The sequence below is a fragment of the Capra hircus genome, chromosome 15 (genome assembly GCF_001704415.2).
Source record: "Capra hircus breed San Clemente chromosome 15, ASM170441v1, whole genome shotgun sequence".
NCBI classification, from domain to species: domain Eukaryota; kingdom Metazoa; phylum Chordata; class Mammalia; order Artiodactyla; family Bovidae; genus Capra; species Capra hircus.
Genome location: NC_030822.1, coordinates 20,647,867 through 20,671,689, shown reverse-complemented (window position 1 = coordinate 20,671,689; position 23,823 = coordinate 20,647,867). Strand labels below are relative to the sequence as shown.

General features: G+C 37.6%; 1 protein-coding gene across 7 annotated transcripts in view; it reads right to left on the bottom strand.

Annotated features, from left to right (window-relative positions):
• Positions 1–23,823, bottom strand: part of IMMP1L (inner mitochondrial membrane peptidase subunit 1) — an 87,048-nt gene that overhangs the window by 11,701 nt on the left and 51,524 nt on the right. For all 7 annotated transcript variants that reach the window (XM_005690038.3, XM_005690037.3, XM_005690039.3 and 4 more), the window contains 3 exons: positions 19,455–19,588; positions 17,458–17,546; positions 13,858–13,984 (listed from right to left, as the gene is read on the bottom strand). In XM_005690038.3, coding sequence (XP_005690095.1) covers positions 13,858–13,984; positions 17,458–17,546; positions 19,455–19,559 — 321 coding nt within the window. In that variant the 5' untranslated portion in view covers positions 19,560–19,588. The remainder of the gene's footprint in view (positions 1–13,857; positions 13,985–17,457; positions 17,547–19,454; positions 19,589–23,823) is intronic.

Below are 23,823 nucleotides of genomic sequence, written 5' to 3'. Positions count from 1 at the left end.
AGTTCTCTGCAAAGTGAACTGTGCTTTGCAATTTCACTTTCGTTATGCTTTTGGTCTTTTTCTTTTACACTGTATTCAATTATATAGTTCTGGTACTAGCCAAGACTTTGAATTGAATCCATTATAATTAAAAATGTACATTAATTTTGAATAGATGCCATATTAATTATGCCAACTGATTTAATGGAATTTAATGAAATTCAGTTTTTAAGACCAAATCATCCAAATGTAGCAAAGAACAACATTTTTAATATTTTAATAGGGATCTTTTCCAAGCAATGTTTATTGACTATCAAATACCTAAGCTCTTCCTTATGAAGCATTTACTTCTTCAGAACCATCTACCAACCTGTCAGAAGGCAGAGGAAGGGGGAAATGGTTGGGACTGAAGGCATTAAATAGGCCCTTCCATCTAATACTAACATCCCAATCCTACAGATTTTTTTTCCCCTAGGACAATGGATTCGGAGACGGCAATGGCACCCCACTGCAGTACTCTTGCCTGGAAAATCCCATGGACGGAGGAGTTTGGTGGGCTGCAGTCCATGGGGTCGCTAAGAATCGGACACGACTGAGTGACTTCACTTTCACTTTTCACTTTCATGCACTGGAGAAGGAAATGGCAACCCACTCCAATGTTCTTGCCTGCAGAATCCCAGGAATGGGGTCGCACAAAGTCGGACATGACTGAAGCAACTTAGCAGCAGCAGCAGCAGCAGCAGCACAATGGATTATTTCACTCTCTGACTTCTTTTTTGTTCTATATGTAACAAGATTACCTGCTGTGTATTTGGATTAGTATTTAAAAGAAGTACCTTACATTCTCATTTCAAAACTATGTCAGTACTCTCATTTTAATATAGCCCGATGTCCACTCTGGTTCTCACAGTCCAAAAGATGAGCCTAATTTAATGAAACAGAACATAGTGGTAAATATGTAAATAGTGAGTTTTCTCATGTTCACAGAAAAAGTCTAAATAATTAGTAAATCAGATGCTTACTATAAAGAATATGTGCTAATAGGTTTCCACCAAATATTCCCACCAAATTATTCCTGGGACTTCAAATAATTCTTCCCAGTCAAAATTCATCCCTATAAGGATTTATTCCTGTAGATGAATCTCCGTATCTCTTTTCAATTTCTTATGGCCCCAATGCATAACTGCTTCATACAGAGATTGGCTAGAAAAGTGATTTACACCTGAAATGGAACTAGAAATAAAAGATTCAAAGTATTCTTGAACGTGGTATACTAAGGCCTTAAAAAAAATGTTGTGCTGCATGATTTCCTTTGATAGATACTTTTCCTTTTTATGTTTTATTAAAAACAGAATTCTAATGTCCCATACCCTGGAAGTTAATTTAAAATAATATGTAGCTTTGTGAATACAAAGTTGCAAAATAGGCAGATGGATGACAGACGATTTTTTTTTTTTTCTGAGATAATGTTAAGATATGAAGAGAACAGCTAAAGGTCTTTAAAAAGGTTGATCTCTGGGGGCTGAGAGCATCAAAACATTGTTTTGACTAATAAGACATCATGAAAACACACTGTGGACATCAAGGAGGGAATCGTATAACATCCAGACATCATTCTGGGAAAGCACTTGTTTTCTTCTCACTTCAATTCCATTGCCACTGTACTCATTTTAAGTACAGTCAATCATAGGCTTATTATATAGGCTTCCAGAGTACTCCAAAACTGACCCCAAGTTTCTGGCTCTAGCAAAGAGATAGATGATGCATTTCTTCAAACATCCAATCATGTTTAGACATTCTCCTAATCTTTCTCTGAACTTTCACTGCTTTCCATTCTTAATGTTATTGTCTCAATTATGTCTTACGGCCTATTTATTAACTGGGCTTCCTGCCTCTGGCCTCTCCTATTCCAATCATCCTTTATTAAACTATCCTTGATTAGCCTATATTAGTATCAGGGTGATCTCTTAAAAATAAGTCTGATAATGTTACTCCAGGACTTCCCTGGTGGTCCAGTGGTTAGAACTCTGTGCTTCCACTGCAGGGGCATGGGTTCAATCCCTGGTTGGGGAATTAAGATTCTGCAAGCCATGTGGTGTGGCCAAAATAAAGTCACTCCCCTGCTTGAGACATACAAGGAATTCAACCCTGATTACCTTTTCACTTTTATCTCTTTTTGCTAGTCATCCCTCCCCACTGTATGTCCCAGATGTAGGAACTTATTTTTCACAGTTGCCCAAAGCACAGGGCTGCACTCTCCCTTCTAGAACCTAAATATGCTGCCACTTAACCTTTAGAACTTCAACTTTTACCTCTCAAGTCTGGAGTAATCCTATCCACCCCAGTGTAGATGAATATCCTGTTACACCATTTGTAATTCCTTGTCTGCTCCTCCCACTTGACTACAAATTCTTAAAGCTGTATTGTTCAACGTGGTAGCCACTAGTAACATATGTGACCATTTAATCTTACAAATTATATAAAACTAAAAATTTATTTCCTCAGACACACTAACCACATTTCCTATACTCAACAGCCACATGAACCTAGAGGCTACCACACTGGACAGTGCAGATATAAATTATTCCATTTTTGCAGGAAGTTCTATTGGACAGCCAGCAGGCAGGGACTTACCTACTTTAACATGGTGGAGACCCTCAAGTAAATGTTCAGTAATGTTTGGAATTAACAGAATTAGTGAATTCATGAATAAATAATAGGAAAATTGTGAAGTTATTGTCGGCAAATGTGCCCACCCCTGCAGCCTCTAAAGGCCTTTTGCTGAAGTCTTCTCTCCGTCCTCCCAAGTCCAGTGGTTTCCCCTGCTCCTGAGGCACAGTCTCATTAAAGACGCCGCCTGGTGCTGGGATTGTTTTGGGGTTAGGTATATTTGCAGTTAGGGTCAGAAGTCCCTATCAGTCTATGTCCCCAGACCTACTCTGACTTTCTTTACATAAGGGAAGTCAAATTTCAAGCCTCTTCTGATGACAGAAGGTTTCTCTAATCCTTCCTGATTTAGAGATTTAAACACACAATGTAGAGGAAGTAGATCAGAATCTTGAGTTACAATCTTAGAATTCTAAATTACTCACCCTATAGTTTTAAGTACTTGTTTCCCTTCCCTGTTGGCTCTGTATGTGTATTAATAGTAGGGATGTAAACCAGCTATGCCAAACTAAACAATTCTTATGAAAATTCCAATCCAGGAGGAAAGTACATTCAGATATCTAGGTGAGCAGTATCATGGCTTGTAATATCAGTATTTTCCAGCTAATCTACTATCTTCAACTGTTTTATAACATGCATACTTGCTTTTAAATCTGTAATTCCTCTTTTCCATTCTTATTTTAGGTAAAGACTGGTAGAGTGAGAATGTTTTTATAGATTAAGTGGGTCATAGAAACCTGTAAGATTTTAATTACCCAAAGTGGTAAGAGAAGAATTTCATTCAGTTGTTTATTTCAGAAGACATTTGACTATATTCCACCTGGTCAACGGCAGCTTTCCAGAAGCCACTCAGAACACATTCTCTTTACTACTATCAGAGTGCAAGTCTGCCTAGATGCTTACGTTAAACAGTAGCATTACAATTTCATTCTTAGTAATTTTTCACAATTACTTTTAAGCAGCCTAAGTGTATACAGGTCTCATATAACATGTAGGTAAAACTACATGTAATATGGCATTTTACTGAATTGCATAAATGCCTCCCCAGAATTCCACCAATGGCACTGACTTTCCAATTCTGAGTGGTTAAAATATTTTCAGGTGAGCAAAACATGCTAGTTTCAGGAACAGTTGCTACTATTTCAACAGAAATGTTGATTTTCACAAATACATATACATATTCAAACACATATTAAGATAAAATACAGTTCTATAAAATAATATTTATAAACTACATATTATCGTTAAGCTAAGATCAAAATATTCTGAAAATGTTCAGGGAACACATCAGAAAATGCTTAAGTACTGAGGGCCTCAAAGATGATTCTTTATTGTTAACATCAGAAGAAAAACACCTCAGAATTGTAAACACTAAGTCAAATTTATCTTCAGAGTTGTGTTAGCTATAGGATGAAAAAGTCACGTCATCTCCGCAGTGAACTTCACTTAGCAAAAAAGTAAACAAATTTCCTCTGCATCAGCTGCAATCAAGGCATTAGCAGTATGCCATGACTGATTACCCTGGGAGCCGTTGCTGAGAAATGGATGTGAAGCACAGGTTTTTATCACTATAGTCTGCAAAAAGCAAGTCCCTTGTTTAGATATCCTAGTTGTAATAAGTGACATTATTAGGTAGTTCTTCTATTTAAATGACATAAGGATTCAGTGTATCAGCAGCTTATAATAAATAAGCCCTTTCAATCTGAGGAGTCCTCTCCCTATAAAGAAGTACTTTTGCTGTTTATAATACAAGTAGCAATAGAAGACCATATGGTTGTGACTTTTAGCTAAAGTAAATGACATTTAAACAAACAGAAAAACAGCATTAGGATATTCGAAGATTTGGACTATAACCTAAATACACAGGACACACTGGGAGTTATCAGTGTTTATAAAGTGCCCATTTTCTAATGTGTTGTCCAATTAGATTATTTTTCAGCTTGCAATTTTATATAAATACTGAGAAGTATACAGTAAAACAGCTTTTTACCAACATCTTATCCCATTTCAAAGTTTTCTTTTTAAGAACACTATAGACCAGAGCATCCTTAGAACATTTAATCAGTTCTTTTTGAAATATAAAACTCTATTTCTTACATTTCTGCCAATAACAAGGTTATAAAGGTATAAAATGTTATAAATTGTTACAAAATGTTATAAATAAGTTACAATAAAGTATACTGTTACTAACATACTTTATAATACAAAAAGAAAAATGTAAGAAATATGTAGGGCAAGAGCAAAGTAGCCAAGATGGCATGGTCAGGCGCTCTTGCCCCACGTTTTGTAAATAAAAGATTTTGTAACAGTTGAGATCACTGATAGCATTGTGCATGCTCATCACGAGGTACTCGGTAGTCCACAGGCTAGTGCTGGTGTGTAACCATGTATATATAAGCTTCACCTGGAACACCCTGGTGGACTATGTTATGGTTAATGTTTTGGCTGGTGCTATGGCTGCTGTGTCAGCCAGGAGAGAATAACATGTGTGCAATTCCTATGGCTCCTCCAGTCTTCTTCCAGGCTCTTAGCTCCCTCCTCGCCTACCCTGGGTTTAAGGAACAGTGCGCAGAGTGATACAGAGTGAGACAACTGGCGTAGCTGGCAGGATCAGCAGACAAAATACTGCATTTCTCATCCACCTACTCTACTGTGGTAACAAACCAGGATTTGATGAACATTTCACCTTTTGTGTATGACACTGGAATCCATGTTATCGAGAACCAAAAAGCTTTATATAACTTGAAATTTGATAGGTCAAAAATAAAAGTAAAAGAAAAACTTCTAGTAAGTACAGATGTTTTCTTTAACAGTAGCAGAAGATTGCCATGTTTTAACTACAGGAAAATACTGAAATCTCCATAATCATATTTCTACTACCATGCTCCTTTCCAATACAGAGCGGCCACTATGGCTGAAAAACTGAAATTCAATAAATAGAGTTTTAATTATTTGAAAGATTTAGAAAAAAAGATTCTTCATTTTATAATAACCAACCACTGGAAAGCAGTTTACACTTAAAGGAAAGTTTACCAACATCCAGTAATAACTTATCCATCCTTAAGCTGCCAACCAATAAAAGGATCAAAAGAACAAAGTATCTGCAGAATAGTTAAATATGTCCAAAAGCACATCATTTCTACTGAAATGTAGAAAACTCTCTTTACCACACCACTTAATTAGTGGGTACTACATGTTGCAAAGGCAACTTTAGCCTTCATAGTAACAAAACTGCCATACCATTTCTGGGAAATTACATCTTCCCTCAAAATGAGAGTAAGGTAGTAAGTTCAAGGTACCTCAGGTTCCACCATTCCTTTAGAAGAGCCAGACAAGACCAAATTCAGAGTACTCCAAACTACATTGTTCAGAGGCAGCTGAATTTTTAGTCTGCTCTAATAAAAGGGCTAAAATCTATCAAACAGAAGTCACTTAGGGAAATAAACATTTAATCAGCACAATGCTATCCTGGCACAAAGTAACAGGGGCATGCCAGTATTTTCTACAACTTTCACCTGCAGTTACGCAAGATGGTCAAGTAGCCCTACCATGGAAGTAGGTGGAGTTTTCAAGTATTCTATGAAGACTAGGATGAACACAGATTGGCCAGTTCAGTATTAGCATACAGTATGCTGAAGTACAGGAACATCTATATCACTGAAAAACAGAACATCATGCACTTTACTCCAGAGCAAGTCTGCACGAGAAACCAGAAGAAACTGAGTAGAACAGAAACTAAAAGAAAACGCCATCAGACTCTAGTTATATGGACATTTGTCTAAACTTCAAGTATTTTTAAAGTATCTACCAGATGCCAAATAAAAGATTAGGAGTTGGGGAATTAACTGAGATGAAAACAAATCCCTGCCATTAAGAATCTTATATTCTAGAGCAAGGGTCAGCAAATTTTTCTGTAAAACGCCAGACAGTGAAGAGCCCAAGCTTTGCAGGCCATAGTCTCTGTTATAACTCAATTCTGCTGTTTTAGTGAGAGTCCCAGACCATACATAAACGAATGAGTAGGCCTGTGTTCCAATAAATCTTTAAATACAAGAAAAAGGAGCATGAAGGGTGTGGGTCTTCTAGGCTATCAAAAGGACCATGGCTTTTATTATGAGATGGGAAGCTACTGGGCTTTGGGGGCAGAAGAGTCTAACATTATTTCCATTAAAAAGCATCATTATTAAAAAAGGATGATTTCAGCTACTATGTGAAGAGTCAGTTCAGTTCAGTCGCTCAGTCGTGTCCGACTCTTTGCGACCCCTTGAATCGCAGCACGCCAGCTCTCCCTGTCCATCACCAACTCCCGGAGTTCACTCAGATTCACGTCCATCGAGTCAGTGATGCCATCCAGCCATCTCATCCTCTGTCGTCCCCTTCTCCTCCTGCCTCCAATCCCTCCCAGCATCAGAGTCTTTTCCAGTGAGTCAACTCTTCACATGAGGTGGCCAAAGTACTGGAGCTTCACCTTCAGCATCATTCCCTCCAAAGAAATCCTGGGGCTGATCTTCAGAATGGACTGGTTGGATCTCCTTGCAGTTCAAGGGACTCTCAAGTCTTCTCCAACACCACAGCTCAAAAGCATCAATTCTTCGGTGCTCAGCCTTCTTCACAGTCCAACTCTCACATCCATACATGGCCACAGGAAAAACCATAGCCTTGACTAGACGGACCTTTGTTGGCAAAGTAATGTCTCTGCTTTTGAATATGCTATCTAGGTTGGTCATAACTTTTCTTCCAAGGAGTAAGCGTCTTTTAATTTCATGGCTTCAGTCACCATCTGCAGTGATTTGGGAGCCCCCAAAAATAAAGTCTGACACTGTTTCCACTGTTTCCCCATCTATTTCCCATGAAGTGATGGGACCAGATGCCATGATCTTCGTTTTCTGAATGTTGAGCTTAAGCCAACTTTTTCACTCTCCACTTTCACTTTCATCAAGAGGCTTTTTAATTCGGAAAAGTTGGGAAAGATAAAAGCAGAGAGAGAAGATCAGAAGTTATTACAAGAAAACAAGAGTAAGATAAATTTGTCTTGGACCAGGATGCAGCGGTGATGGTGGCAACGTGTGGTCAAATTCTATTTACAAGATATCAGTTCAGTTCAGCTCAGTCACTCAGTTATGTTCAATTCTTTGCAACCCCATGGACTAAAGCACGCCAGGCTTCCCTGTCCATCACCAACTCCTGGAGCTTGCTCAAACTCATGTCCATCGAGTTCAGTGATGCCATCCTCTGTCATCCCCTTTTCCTCCTGCCTTCAATCTTTCCCAGCATCAGGGTCTTTTCCAGTGAGTCAGTTCTTCCCATCAGGTGGCCAAACTATTGGAGTTTCATCCTCAGCATCAGTCCTTCCCATGAATATTCCAGGACTGATTGCCTTTAGGATTGACTGGTTTGATCTCTCTGCAGACCAAGGGACTCTCAAGAGTTTTTTACAACACCACAGTTCAGAAGCACCAATTCTTTGGTCCTCAGCTTTCTTTATGATCGGTCCAACTCTCACATCTATACATGACCACTGGAAAAACCAAAGCCTTGACTAGATGGACCTCTGTTGGCAAAGTAATGGCTCTGCTTTTTAATATGCTGTCCAGGTTGGTCATAGCTTTTCTTCCAAGGAGCAAGTGTCTTTTAATTTCAAGGCTGCAGTCACCATCTGCAGTGATTTTGGAGCCACGAAAATAAAGTCTTTCACTCTTTCCATTGTTTCCCCATCTATTTGCCGTGAAGTGATGGGACCAGATGTCATTTTGAATGTTAAGTTTTAAGCTAGCTTTTCACTCTCCTCTTTCACTTTCATCAAGAGGCTCTTTAGTTCTTCTTTGCTTTCTGCCATAAGGGTGGTGCCATCTGCATATCTGAGGTTATTGATATTTTCCCCGGCAATTCTGATTCCAGCTTGTGCTTCATCCAGCCCGGCATTTTGCATGAGGTACTCTGTAAAAGTTAAGTAAGCAGGTTGACAATATACAGCCTTGACATACTCCTTTCCTAATTTCAAACCAAGATATAATCATCACGATTTACTAATAGATTGGATGAGAGGGTGAAAGAGGAAGAGAGGCAAGGATGATTCCAAGGTTTATGACTTGAGTGAGCAGAAGAATGGAGTCGCCTTTCAGTGATTGGGAATATGTGAGGGAGGATCCAGTTGTGGAAGGAAAATCAGGAGTTTAGCTTTGGACATACTAAGTTCAAGAGGAAAATATTAGACAGACTATTAGATACATAATTCTGGACTTCAGGAAAAAATTTGTGGTTGATATAAATTTAGAACTTAAATTAGACAGTATTTAAAACTTTAGGACAGGATTAGGTCACCTTATGTGTGCGTATATAAACAAAATAAGTTTAAAATACAAACCCTTAGTTATTCCAATATTTGGAGGAATCAACAAAGGACACTCGGAAGAAGCAGAAAAAGGAGAAAACCTAAAGACAGTGGTATTCCTCAAACTAAGTGAAACTAGGCCTGAAGAACAACTACTTTAAATACTAACAGTAGGTCAGGTGGAAGGAGGACTGAAAGTTGACCACTGGATCAACAACAGAACATTCCTGAGAACCGCTCCAGTGAATTCCCAGGGATCAAAGTCTAAGTGGAATGCATTCAAAAGAGAATATAAAGCTCACAGGGGAGTTGGTAAGAATGCACAACTCTTTCCTAAAGCAGGACATGGTGCCTGTTTGTTTGTTTGGATAGGAGGTTTTATAGCATGATTGTTTGCTGATACGAACTTACTGTATTTCAAAATGCCTAACTGCAACACAGTTATACTATGAATTAAAATCACAGCTTTGAACTATCACACAATGTTATCCTGAGAAAGAGTATAAAATGTTTTTCTTTGTTTCTTTATTAGCTTTATAACAAAATTTTACCATATTTCCCGAGTCTTGGCCCTATATTCCTTAGGGGAGTGGAGTCTATGTTAAATCACCTGCTGTGATAAAGAGAAGAATGCTAGTTCATTTAATGTATTTCCTACCTGCTAAATGCTTCTTCCAATTAAATTATTTTTGGCAAATTAGTGGCTTCTAGCAGCTAACTGAGGAATTCCTATAGTATAGAAAGGCAAGTTATTCAAGATGTTTGAGCTGAGTAAAATTTGTTTGAGAGTCACAAATTAAGCTCATTTTCTAGTACCAAGGCTCAGCCCATAACTCAAGGGAAAAAATTACTAGCCTCAATATCAGGAAAAAAGGCAAAACCACCACAGTAACACCTTGATAGGGACTGCTTAGTTTCCAAATGCTTACTGTAAAAATTAAATCATCTTTACTGCTTGCCATATGGACTTTTGGAACTCCAGAATGAATAAAACAGCTTCACATCACTTAACTGTTTATGTTCTTTTTCGCCAACTTAAAAACAATATGCTAATTCTTTCATATGCTAAACTCTATATCCTAGGTTTCAAATGAAAATTTTGGTGTTTTGCTTTCTGAAGCACCTACTTAAAAGAATGTTGTTGTTGTTGTTGTTTTTGCCTGAAATTCAAAACATATTTAATATACATCATCCTTATTATGCAGTTCAATCAAGATCTGAATAGCTTTGTCTTCATAACTTATAAACAACAAATATTTTTCTGAAAGGGTGCACAGATATGGGAAAGAAACCCCTTTCATAAAATACAGCACCAGTCTGCTTCTGAGATAGCTGGAAAAGGGAACACTCTAGAAGGGCAGATTGCAAACAGTTTGGATATCGCTTCAGAGTGCTCCAAACTTGGATGAATTTTTGTTAATCACCTTGATTAATGGAACACATCTGCTAAAGTAGTTCAGTAATAGCTACACAATAATCATGGTTTAAAAAGCTCAGCCTAGGAGAGGGTGTGGAGAAAAGGGAACCCTCCTACACTGTTGGTGGGAATGCAAACTAGTACAGCCACTATGGAGAACAGTGTGGAGATTCCTTAAAAAATTGCAAATAGAACTACCTTATGACCCAGCAATCCCACTGCTGGGCATACACACCGAGGAAACCAGAATTGAAAGAGACACATGTACCCCAATGTTCATCGCAGCACTGTTTATAATAGCCAGGACATGGAAGCAACCTAGATGTCCATCAGCAGATGCATGGATAAGAAAGCTGTGGTACATATACACAATGGAGTATTACTCAGCCGTTAAAAAGAATTCATTTGAATCAGTTCTGATGAGATGGATGAAACTGGAGCTGATTATACAGAGTGAAGTAAGCCAGAAAGAAAAATACCAATACAGTATAGTAACACATATATATGGAATTTAGGAAGATGGCAATGACGACCCTGTATGCAAGACAGGAAAAAAGACACAGCTGTGTATAACGGACTTTTGGACTCAGAGGGAGAGGGAGAGGGTGGGATGATTTGGGAGAATGGCATTCTAACATGTATACTATCATGTAAGAATTGAATCGCTAGTCTATGTCTGACGCAGGATACAGCATGCTTGGGGCTGGTGCATGGCGATGACCCAGAGAGATGTTATGGGGAGGGAGGTGGGAGGGGGGTTCATGTTTGGGAACGCATGTAAGAATTAAAGATTTTAAAATTTAAAAAAAAAATTTTTTTTTAAAAAAACAGATAAAGTAAAAAAAAAATAAATAAATTAAAGATGGTCAGAGTCTCAAAAAAAATAAATAAATAAAATGATGCTAATTCTGTGAAAAAAAATAAAAATAAAAAGCTCAGCCTAGAATAACTGGTGGGGGTGGGAAGCCTTCAAAAATCACTGTCTTGTCTTTAGAACTAATACTAGCCCTGATCAGAAATAGCTGCCTTTCTTTTTAAAAATGTTTAAGACAAATACATTGTAAAGGAAGTACAATATGAGGAGATAGGAGCAAAAATAAGAATAGTAACTGGAGGATAGTTTGGGAGAAGTAGTACTGGCATAGTGAAAAATACAAATTTTTCAATAGAGCCAGGCTATCTGTGTTTGAATTCCAACTGTTTCTCTTACTGTTTGAAATTGAGCAATTTATTTAACCTTCCTGTTGTTCAGTTTTCTTGTCTGTTAAATGCTACTACTAACTACCTTTACTGGGTTACTGTCATGATGATTAAATAAACTAATCCTTGAAAGAGTTTCAACACTTACCCTGTACTTATTCGGTACAAAGTAAATACAGGGTAAGTGTTGACCAAAATTATCACAATTGTTTGTACATTTATAACATACACACCAAAGCGAATGGAATACATCTGGAACAAAACAGCAGTGCCCCCTAACTTATCCTCTCATCAAACATAAAAATCCAAAGGATGTTTTCCTTGAAAAGAATATTTATACATATATTAAAAAATACATCTTACAGTCCCCTGGTTATTTTTTCTGATTACTTAGCAGAGATTTTATCTAAATCCTTTCATCCTAACATTCCTCTTCTAATAATTTCAGAAGAAAACAACAACAGCGGTGTGCACACTGTACAAAGTACAACTGCACACAAGTACCCAGAAATTTATATGTTTTGTTATCATTTATATGTTTTGTCATTTGTCTGTTGATAATTCTGGCCTCAGATGCTGGGAAAGATTGAAGGCAGGAGGAGAAGGGGATGACAGAGGATAAGATGGTTGGATGGCATCACTGACTCGATGGACACGAGTCTGAGCAAGCTTCGGGAGTTGGTGATGGACAGGGAAGCCTGGCATGCTGCAGTCCATGGCATTGCGAAGAGTTGGACGGGACTGAGTGAGTGAACTGAGCTGAATTCTGGCCTCAAGTATATGCTTGTTGCTAAAGCAACTTAGAAGTGACTAGACTGCCTCATGAAATGATAACAGTCATGTGATCGTGAAATAATTATGTAAATAACTAACATATTTGAAAAACAAAAGGATAAGTATCCATGATGAAGACCACAGAAAAATACTGATATGTTACCTGATACTACATTCTCAACTTTAACATTAGAATCACCATCAGCTATTGATTCCTATGATGTTTAGCACCGTAGTAATAAACATCAAAAGTGTAATAAACATTTGCACAGCTGAACCACAGTCTATTAAGGAAGGTAAATAAATAATAGATTATTTAATAGTCTATTGATCAAACTTACTTATTAGGGCAACAGAGGCTATTACAGGTAAAAATAAATTTACAATGATGAAGACAATTCAACTCCTAATTATATGTTTACATTGGGGATGAAGATAAAGTTACTTAATAGATATAACAGTTCTATTAATAAAATGATAGTGACACAGAAAATTTAAACAAAAGTAGAAAATAAATTTATAATTAGAGTAAGAACAGCACAGCTGAGTAAACAGAAGGCCCTCCTTGCCCCGCCCCAGCCCAGCTGCCAGTTCTGTCTTGGCAGTCATGTGACTGGTGAAGGGGCTGACACATTACATGCTCTTGCTCTTCCACTCCACTGCGTCTGCTCTTTTTTCCTAACTCGGTTGGTAAGTTGACTACACCAAAGATGTAAAACATATCTATTCTGAATATTTAAATAGGATTAAAAAAAAAAAACTAAACTATAAGACTGCATTTGATTTTACCAAATTTTTCATTAACAAGCCAGAATTCCAGACTGCATTCAGTTGTCACATCTCCTTCGTCTCCTCCAATCTATGACAATCCCTGACTTTCCTTTTTTAAAGACTTTGACATTTTTGAAGAGTATTGGTCAGTTATGTTGCAGGATGACCCTCAATCATGGTTTGTCTGTTGTTTTCTCATGATTAGATGGAGGCTATAACTTCTTGTTACAAGAATACCACAAAAGTGAAGTGCTCTTCTCAGTGCTTCAATTCAGGGCTACATTATGTTGACATGTCGTATTACTGGTGAAGCTAACCTTGATCACTCAGTTAAGGTAGTGTCTGACAGGTTTCTCCTCCACAAAGTTACTATTTCTCCCTTTGGAAAAATACCCTGGGAGAGATACTATGAGACTATGCAAATCTACTATTTTCCTTCAAATCTTTGCCCAATATTTTGACACCACTGGTGAATCCTGCCTTCAACAACTAATACTGAGATGTTTGTATGGGGCTTTAAAAGGAAATAAAATATATAAATTATGACAGTCATGTTGTTTGTGATACAAATATAACACTTACATATTCTTATTCTACTGAATGCATCATTTTAACTTATATTCAAACATGAATAAAAGTTATTTTCATTTGTCAGTGTGTTCAGTTAATGTTAATCAACTGTGATACCAATGAATAACATAATTGAAATGTTACTTACATAACTATGGTTTTTAAAGAAACCTGCTGGACTACTGGTGAGAATTTTGTCTCCTTCCAAACCAATTACTCTTTTACAAATACTTGATTTTGGATCACTCGGGCTTTTTGCAACCACAATGTCACCTCTGAGGGGAAAAAGTCAAAGAAAGTCAGTGTTATTATTAAACATAAACACATGCATGGCACTGCTATAATACTTTTATAAAGCAACTTAAAGCCATACCCTTTATCCTCTCACATATTAACCCTCCCATACATTTACCAGCTTTGAGAACCTCGAGACTAACTTTATGGGTCAGAATCCAAAAATAAGAGTGATGGAAAAACTGTTAGAAGATTCTAAAATTTTTGACAATTCCACGAGAATTACCTTCTTGCACTGTACTTAGTCTGTTACTTCTGTGTCTAAATTTTTAGAACCAAAACTATAAAAAAGCAATTCATGTAAATATCACCAGACTAACCAAGCAAATTTTACTGCCCTGCCTATAACACTGACTGACTCTACAGCATATATAAAGGTAGAGACATCACCTATGTTTCCCTAGAGCTTAAAAAACTGAGCAATCGCAGCATGTAAATTATATAAATCTAGATAGTTCATAGTACAGTCAAAAAGACTTATATGTGAAGAAAAATTATCAGAAGACTTAGCCAGAAAAAATACTAAAAATACTAAAAATACTAAAAAATCTAAACATACGATACAAAAAATAAACTGGCATATCATACATATAAAACCAATATGGATAGGCTTACATATGGAAGAGATGATTCATGGCATAAGTAACAATTTGCATATATTAGAAGACTAAGTAAGATACTTAAAATTGGAAAGGAAGGAGACAAAAATATAGGACTAATGTCCCAACCAAGAAGAATACAAAACTTTCTGCATGAAATGACATTAAATGAATTCTGTTGCTCACACTTGAAAGGATTTAATATATTTATTTTTGTCTGTACCAGGTTCTTAAAATAATTTGATGCTGCTTATGATAAAAGATGCATATATCAAAATCGAAAGTCATAAAAATAAAAGATGATGGTTAAATCAGAAACCTAGTTATTGCTATATGTAAGTATTATGAGTCTGAAACTTTTTGGTAGTCAAGCTAAAAAAGAAATTACGATTATTATCTGCCAATCATTAACTAATAAAATAAGGTTTAGTTTGAAAAGTATGACAAAATTTTTCTTAACAACTAAATCAAAGAGGAAAAGATATGTATGTAAGGAAAGTAAAGATAGCATCTTTATCAGAAATTTTACAGAAATTACAACAGTATTCAGAATAGTCATTTCTTCAGGCTATTCTTAATAAGAGCTGAATGCTATCAAAACACTAAACTCTATAAGTTGGAGTGCAATATAAGGCTTATACTTGTTTGAAAACGGGATAAAGCATCTCTTTCCAATCAATTGGAACTATGTTCAGATGAAGAAATTTGCAAATACTGTAACATATGTAACATACTATAAAGTTGATTATGGCTAGCTTTGGGGAAAGAAATGTTCTCCGTGGGAGTCTTACTCAGCTTAAGTTTGTTAACAAAATAATCAATATGACCCTCAAAACAAACAGCACTTGAATGGCAACATAAAAGATCATAATTTAGTCAGTTTTTTTTATAGAAAGCATTATTACTGTAGACTGTACTTCCAGTGGTCTAACCAGATATTATAGGCACAGAACTTAGATCAAAAAAGATCACCGAGAATTCTCAACTCTTTCAAATAGCATTTTAAAATAAACTTAACAGAACTAAGATTCAAATTTTCCTATATCATTTATAATTATCCTTATTATTCTAGTAGATTATAAGCTTTTGAGATGAAAGATCAACCTCTTACTCAACCTAACATTCTCTATAGGGTAGAGTACATCTCATAAATGAGGTGCTCACTGACTATTCAAAGAGCAAGGAGTAATACTCTTACTCAAGCATGAGAGTTCTGTCCACTGGACTGAAAAATCCATGTGTTCTAGATACCAGATATGCAGAATTTTATCTTCCCTAAATGGATGGCTATTCTGTCTTTAGAAACAGACAGCTAGCAAGAGTTTCTCTTGTCAGGTGTCAGAGATTCCCCTGAAATCTCAGAGTTCTGTGCTGCAGATTAATGAAAAAAATATTCAGTATAGTAATATTTTTAAAGTAGAGTTACCAACTGACTACTTTGGTTATAAAAGTTACTTTGGTATGTCTCACATAAATGCCAGATTTTGAGCTGTCTTTCCAGCTAATGGGTTCCCTGAATGAACAGAATACAAAATGAAACTCAAAAAAATATTATTTACTAAATATATTTATTTATATTACCCATCTACTCCAAAGAGTATCCCCTCCAAAAAAGACAATATTGAAGTATTCATTCAGAAACCATTTAGCCAATGAATTCAGCTTCTTGTTAAGGATGCTTAAAGACTGTGAATCACGTGATTAGCATGGAAAACAGATGCTTGTCTTTACGTTGTAGTGAACTGTAGTGAACTGCAGTGACTAGGTCTCCAGTTAATCCAAAAACTGTAATAAGTTATTTTGATATAAGGTAAAAAGAAAAGGAAGCTAAAATATAACCTGTTATATAAACTTTATTTTATATCTATCAATTAGGCATCCTGAAGTTGTTGAGGATAAAAGATCTGAAGAATTACCTAAGGCTCAAGCTAGACCATAATGCTTGAGGAAGAGAGAGTTTCTATCTACAGAATCTAAGATGGTGGAAGATCAGTAAATGCAAAGAACAGGTTTACAGTGTTCTTGATGATTCTCCAGTAATGTGGAACCCACAACAGGAAAGGCCAATAATGAAGGAGGAACACCTAAACCTACTTATGCCATAAGATAAATAACAGCTCAAGTGAGTAAAATTTATATTTTCTGAAGATGAAATGTAATACAGATTTATTTTTTAAGAATTGTGAAAAACTAATGGACCCCAAATTTTAAGGACTCAAAGAGGTTCCCTTTAGAAATTAAATTAAATGATTAATACTTAACATCAATTCAGAAGGAATAGCACTCCAGGAGTTAAGTAGAATAAATAATATCTTAAGGATTGGAAACACCATTTAGAACAGGATTTTAAAAGATTTAGCGGTGAATAATATTTGCCGAGGAATTTTGTAACTTAATATAATTAATCAGAAAACTCATAATAGATAGAATTCTTGGCTCCCGGCTATATACACTGCTATATAGTCTAAAAGTCATCAACTGCTCATCACAGACTACAGAGAATAAGACAATCGCCAATAGAAATGCAGGATTATATTGAAAATTAAAAAATCAAATCACTAACATTTGAATATGTAACTGGCTCCTAAGTCTCTAGTTCAAACGATCCAAGAGACTGCATGTAACTGGCTCCTAAGTCTCTAGTTCAAACGATCCAAGAGACTGCATGTTTTGAGAGACTATTAAAATTTCTCACAGTGAGAGAAAAAATTTGAGTCAAAATTTCATCCAGTTGGGTCATTAATTTGGTTATTTACAGAAGAGTTTTTGAAGCTAACGTTAAGAAACTGCAGAAAAGACACAATATATGTGTGTGTTTTCACCATGAATTTAATATATTTGTGACAGAAATTTACCTTTGGATACCATAAAAATGTCGACTAAGATTTTCTGCAAAGACAATATCTGAATTTTGAATTGTAGGCTCCATTGATGGTCCAGAACACTGAAAGAGAGGTAATTTTTAAACTTAACTTGAAAACTTTTTAAAAAATAAATATCTGATCAGGCTTAAAAGAAAATCAAGCAAACGTTCTTTAAACTTGGAGGATGATTTATAATAAGCTGGTAGCTCCGAGAGAAGGTCAACTCTATAGAGAAGCCAGCAAATCTGGAAACACAGGCAAAATATATTTAAAATGGTTTATATTATATTATAAAAGATGAATAACACTACCTCTGGTTCCAAATTTTGGCCATCTTGTAACATTTAAGTGCTCTGAGGGCAGTGACTTTGTCTCTTAAGTTCCCAATTGCTAACCAAGATCAAGAACAGTGCTTAGCATAAAGTTGATACTCAACACATACTTGTTGAATTACTGAACAATAACTTGTTGAACAATTAATGACTTTTTTCTTCTTGCTATGGCCAAATATCATCCAGAAGCTCATGACAGTAATTTAGCAAGTGGTATCATACTATTTTCAACTAACTGGTATCTTTCATTCTCTTCAAGAGAATAGTTTATTCATTTTTGGGGGCTGCAACTTACATTTTCTACTGAAAAGTATTGGCATAATGAGATGCACTTTAAAAACTTTCATATTAGTGTGTTCTAAAACAATAAACTATATATACCTCAAAACAGGTATGAGGTACACAGGAACAGGGAGTTGGTGATGCACAGGGAAGCCTGGCGTGCTGCAGCCCATGTGGTTGCCAAGAGTTGGACACGACTGAGTGACTGAACTGAACTTATAACTCAAAACTGTTGTGTACTATCATTGTAATCTAAAAAACCTAAATACAACAGTCGTCATTCAATTCAGGTGTATGTAAATAAAACTTTTTACTCAAAACCTCCTACTCAAGCAGAAAAAAAGACCACAATGAAAGTTTTTTGCTATCTCTGTAGTCTACTGGAAGCACCAGTATAGATTAATAAAAAAAATCAAAGGGGAATTTCAGTTAGATATATTTATTTGCCTAAATATAGTTATTAGAATTATTCCAACTTGAGACTATACGACTATAAATCTCTTTAGGGTAAACCTGTAAACATAGCAACATCAATAGCAAAACTCACTAACTGAACAATCAACCAATTTATTATTTCATTTATATGACAAAAGGTGAGTATTGTCATGGTTGGTAGATTTATGATGCAATATTAAGAAAATACACTGGGAAAAGGACAGCCTTAACATTTAAATTTTGACACAAGGCAGAATAAATCATTTGTTTTAGTAACAGTTATTGACACTCTTCACAGTAGTTGAAAAGTAGGATTTTTGAAAATTAGAGAAATATGTGCTGAAATTCCAAGTCTACTTGGAATTGTGGGACCTGTAGAAAGTTACTTGAGCTTTCTGAGCCTCAGCTTCCTCATGTACACAGTATTAGCAGATTTCTAATAAGTAGTTCAGGGGCCTTCCTGGCAGCTCAGTGGTAAACAATTCGCTTGCAAAGCAGGAGATGCGGACTAAGTCCCTGGGTCGGGAAGATCCTCTGAACAAGGAAATGGCAACTCACTCTAGTATTTCTGCTTGGGAAATCCCATGGATGGAGGAGCCTGGTGGGCTACAGTCCACGGGGTCGCAAAAGAGTTGAACACAGCTTAGCTACTAAACAACAATAACAGGTATCTCACAGAGTGTAAGAGATTAAATGAGTTAATAAACATAAAATATCTAACACATCCTGGAACACAGTAAGTAGTATTCAATAATGGTAAAAACTAATATTTCATTAGATTAATAGGGGCTTTTCTGCCCCTGAAAGAAACAATACAGGACCACATTTAAAGTTACAGTTCTTCTGTTTTACATCAGTGCTAATGCAAACAAACACTCTTCCTTCAATTTAAAAAATAACATATTTTATATGATTATTTTCTTGAATGTGAGCACTTACCATGAGAACACCACCAACGTATTCAAAAGCACAATGAGCTATGCAGCCATACTGAATAGTATAACCAACAAGTCGAAAGGTTTTTCCCAGAACACCACGAAGCATAGTTCTATGTAGACTCTGCTACCATTGGCCTGATGGTAAATTTCAAAAAGTTTCATGATCAATACTATTTTAAAACTCTTAAAAGATAACTCTGCTGTAAAATATTTCACAATTACCCAAAGTGTAGTAAATGCCTAATATGATTTGTGCAGAAAATCAAAAGTTTACTTTCATTTTTGCTATAAAGATTTTTTTAAAGGCAAATCATAGCCACTTAATATTCTGATCTACTAAACAGATTATATTCAAATATTACTGTATTTTAAATATAAATTACATAACTAGTACACTCTGAACTTGTCTCTCCCCTTTCATGTCCCAGTTATTTCTTGATATTAAGGCAGATACTTAAGAAAAGATATTAACTCTTTCAAGTAATAACAGTTCTTCATACTGTTTCCAGTGATAGAACATCAGTTCTTGTCATAATAGGGCAATAAAGAGAAAAAACTAGAATAAACGTATGAAAAGGCAAGTTTTCAATTACTTCATTTATTAACTTGTGTGATCTTCAATGAATTTTTTCATCTCTATGGGCCTTAATAAAATGGAAGTAACAGTATCTCACAGAATGGTTCAAGAATCAAATTCAATTAACATGTCCTAGTGGCTTTGTAAATTGTAGTTACATTCAGCTGTCAGTTATTAATTGCTACTATAACAATGAACTCATGATTATGAAACACCATTAAGAACCATATATTTTTAAAAAGCCATATATACTTGACATACTGATATTCATCTAAAATATTCTTAGTATTTGTCCCTTCTTTTGTATTTACCTGCTACAACTATGTTTCAAGCGTTTCTGAACTAATGGCCTAATGCTTAGGCCTGGACTTCTAGGCACTGTTATCAGATTAAATTTACTAAAACACAGCAACAATAATAACATGTAACATTTGCTCAGTGAGTGGTATATAAGCCAGGCTTTACAAATTAATCTCTGTGAGCTAGATATTATTACTATTATCATTTTATAGATAAGGAACCTAAGAGTAGTCAGCTTACATGCTAAACATCAACAAAACTAGAAACTCAAGAACTTAACCATTATGTTACACTGACTCCCATATTTCTCCCTTGCTCTCATAACCTCTATAGTTTTCTATCACATATTACTCATTTTCACGATTCTTTTCCAAATAGCTTCCTTCCCATCTTCAGATTCCAACCCGATCTTCCTTGATGCTCCTACAGAAACTGACTACTCAACCATACTCCTGTTTACTTAAACTGCCCATCAAATGCTTACTTATGCCAATATCCACACCTGGAATATACCCATCATGATACCCATCATGTATCTAGTTAGTAACTCTTCTCTAAATGCTCTCAATAGGCAAGTTGTTGCTTCTCATTTGGGTTCCTAATGTTCATTTTCAATGATTAATACTGTCTCTAAAGTTGGTCTGTCAAAGCAGATACCACGGCTCCACCACATTTTAGCTGTGTGACGTTCAGGTTATTTTACCTATGTAAATCTCAAGTGCCTTTATCTGTAAAATGGCCTTACTATCACCATCTCAGAGAGTTGTCAGGATTACTTGTAATCAGATATGTAGTTGTGTAGTGAAATAGATCAATAAATGCTAGTTACTGTGTCATCTGCTTGGCAATTAGCATGCACTATATAACCTCATATAATTAAGTTGCATTTCCAAATGTCTAAGTTTCTGCCTATCTTATGTTTAAATAGATTTCTTTTTCCTTTTGGATGCACAGTGCAATTTGCAGAATCTTAGTTCCCTGACCAGGGAGTGAGCCCAAGCCCTAAGCAGGGAAAGCAGAGTCCTAGCCAGTAGACCTCCAGGGAAGTCACAATAATAGAATTATAGAACCCACAGAATAGGACTATCATTTATCAGTGTCTTACTACTTATTAGTGTTTAGTCACCTATTAAACATAGATTATGTCGTCTCCCCTAACAAGTCTTCACTGGCCCACCCCAACAAATGTTACCTATGCTTTGTATCACTTACCTACCTTCACCATACACTGATTATACTACTTACTGCACTATATTATTTATATCTTTCTCTTATTATATATTTTATTACATACTATATTTGCTTATATGTCGGTGGGCAGTGACTGTGCACTATTCATCTTTGAATCCTTGGGGCTTGACTGAATTAATGAATATATATTGAACCCAAATCTCCTATATTTTCCACACATCTTTAGTATGATAAAATGGTTATTTTAAGGCCGGACCCCGGGGCCATGATGGGCCGCCACTCCTCTCTCCCGCTGGCGGGGGAAGTCCCTAATGGAAGGAGCCTCCCAGATCCCGGGGACCAATGACAGCACACTTTGCCAGCTAAAGCCGCCGGCCCCAGCCACGTAGGACCTGTCAGCCTGCGACGCCTCAGCCTGGCGACCCATCCGAACCTCCGTTCACTAACCGTACCCTTTTTGGGCCATCTAGCCTGACCATCCCCCACAACGAACACATATAAACCCCTCCCCAGCACAGTCCGGGTGCGGACTACATTGACCTGCCTCGCTGGGGTTGGGAAGCCCGCCCGGGAGCGCTTCGCCATTAAAAAGCCTGTTAGATACTCTTTTGGTGTCCTCGTTGTTTTTCTACCTAACATTTGGTGCCCAGTGGGGCCGGAGGTGAGGGCCCATCCTGCGACAAGCGGGATTTGCGGACCCCCTTGGGTCTGGCTCGCACCGGACCAGGTCACCCCTCTGGGACCATCCAACCGTCTGGCAGGATACCGGGTAAATTCCATCGGTCGGGTTCTAGGGGTTGTTGCTCCCATGGCGATTATTCCTAGGGTGTCTCGGTCCCTTTAAATCACGGCGGCATCTGGACCCCTGCTCCGCAGGCCAGGCCTGCTATTCCTCGGCTCCAGTCAACTCGGAGACGTCCGTCTTGGCTGAGTGGCCCTCTCCTCGCTGAGTTGACAGCCGTTTGGGGACGCCTGACCGGACCACTCCCAGCCTTACCGACGATTGGTCCAGGACCTTCCTTTCATAGTCACCATGGGGACATCTGCCTCCAGGGCCAACCAACCTTGGTCTACCCCACTAAAATGTTTACTCGCCAACCCCAGAACTCTACATATCTCCGGAGAAATTCGTTCCAAATGCTTAACCTTCCTTTGTTCTGAGGCACGGCCCCAATATTCTTTAGATAATGGCTCACAATGGCTGCCATCTGGAACTTTCTATTTTAACATCCTCCGTGACTTAGATAATTACTGCCAGAGGACGGGAAAATGGTCTGAGGTACCCTACGTATAGGCTATCTGGCTGTTGCGCTCCCATCCCACCCTATATACCCACTGTTCCCTTTCTAAAATTCTCCTAACCATGGCCCTTCCTAGCCCTACACCAACTCCCCCTCTATTGCCCTCACCAACTTCCTCCATATCCACTCCTCCCCCATTGTCCTCACAGGCCAGCCCTCCTCTGACTAAGCCGCCTCTATACCCACCCCTTCCTTCGTGCCCTGCCTCACAACCTCCCCCACACCAACTCCCCCTCTACTGCCCTCACCAACTTCCTCCATATCCACTCCTCCCCCACCGTCCTCGCAGCCCAGCCCTCCTGTGACAAAGCCTCTCGCAACTCCCTTGGCTCCACCTCAAATATCCACCCCTTCCTCCATGCCCATCCCTTTCTGACTTACCAGTCAGCTCACACTCAAGATCCGGGACCGCTCCCAATCTGCCGCCAGCTCCCCTGCTTCCTCTCCACCAGGTGGCCGGCCCAGAGGGTCTCGCCCATGTCCACGTACCCTTTTCACTCCAAGACCTTGCCCATATCAAACAGTGGCTAGGCTCCTATTCAGCCAACCACTCCAACTACATCAAAAACTTTACCCAGCTGTCTCGGTCTTACGCCCTCACCTAGCAGGACATATTTGTCATCCTGGGGTCCACTACTACCCCAGAGGAAAGAATGGCCATTTGGGCTGCAGCAAGAATGGTAGCAGACCGGAGACATCTAGCCAACCCAGCAGACCCTGCCCGGCCACCTGGAATGGCTGCTATTCCAGACATAGACCAAGACTGGGACCATCAGGAAGGACAGAGAGGAAGAGCCAACGTTCAGTACATGGTAGAATGCCTATTGGAGGGAATGGAGACCACCTCCTTCAAGGTAATAAACCTACTTAAGCTAGATGAAATAACCCAGGGCCCCGATGGAAACCCAGCAGCCTTTCTTAATAGGCTGACAGAGGCTCTCACCACCTATACCCAGATTGCCCCAGACTCTCCGGCGGAAATCATCACCCTAGCCAACCGT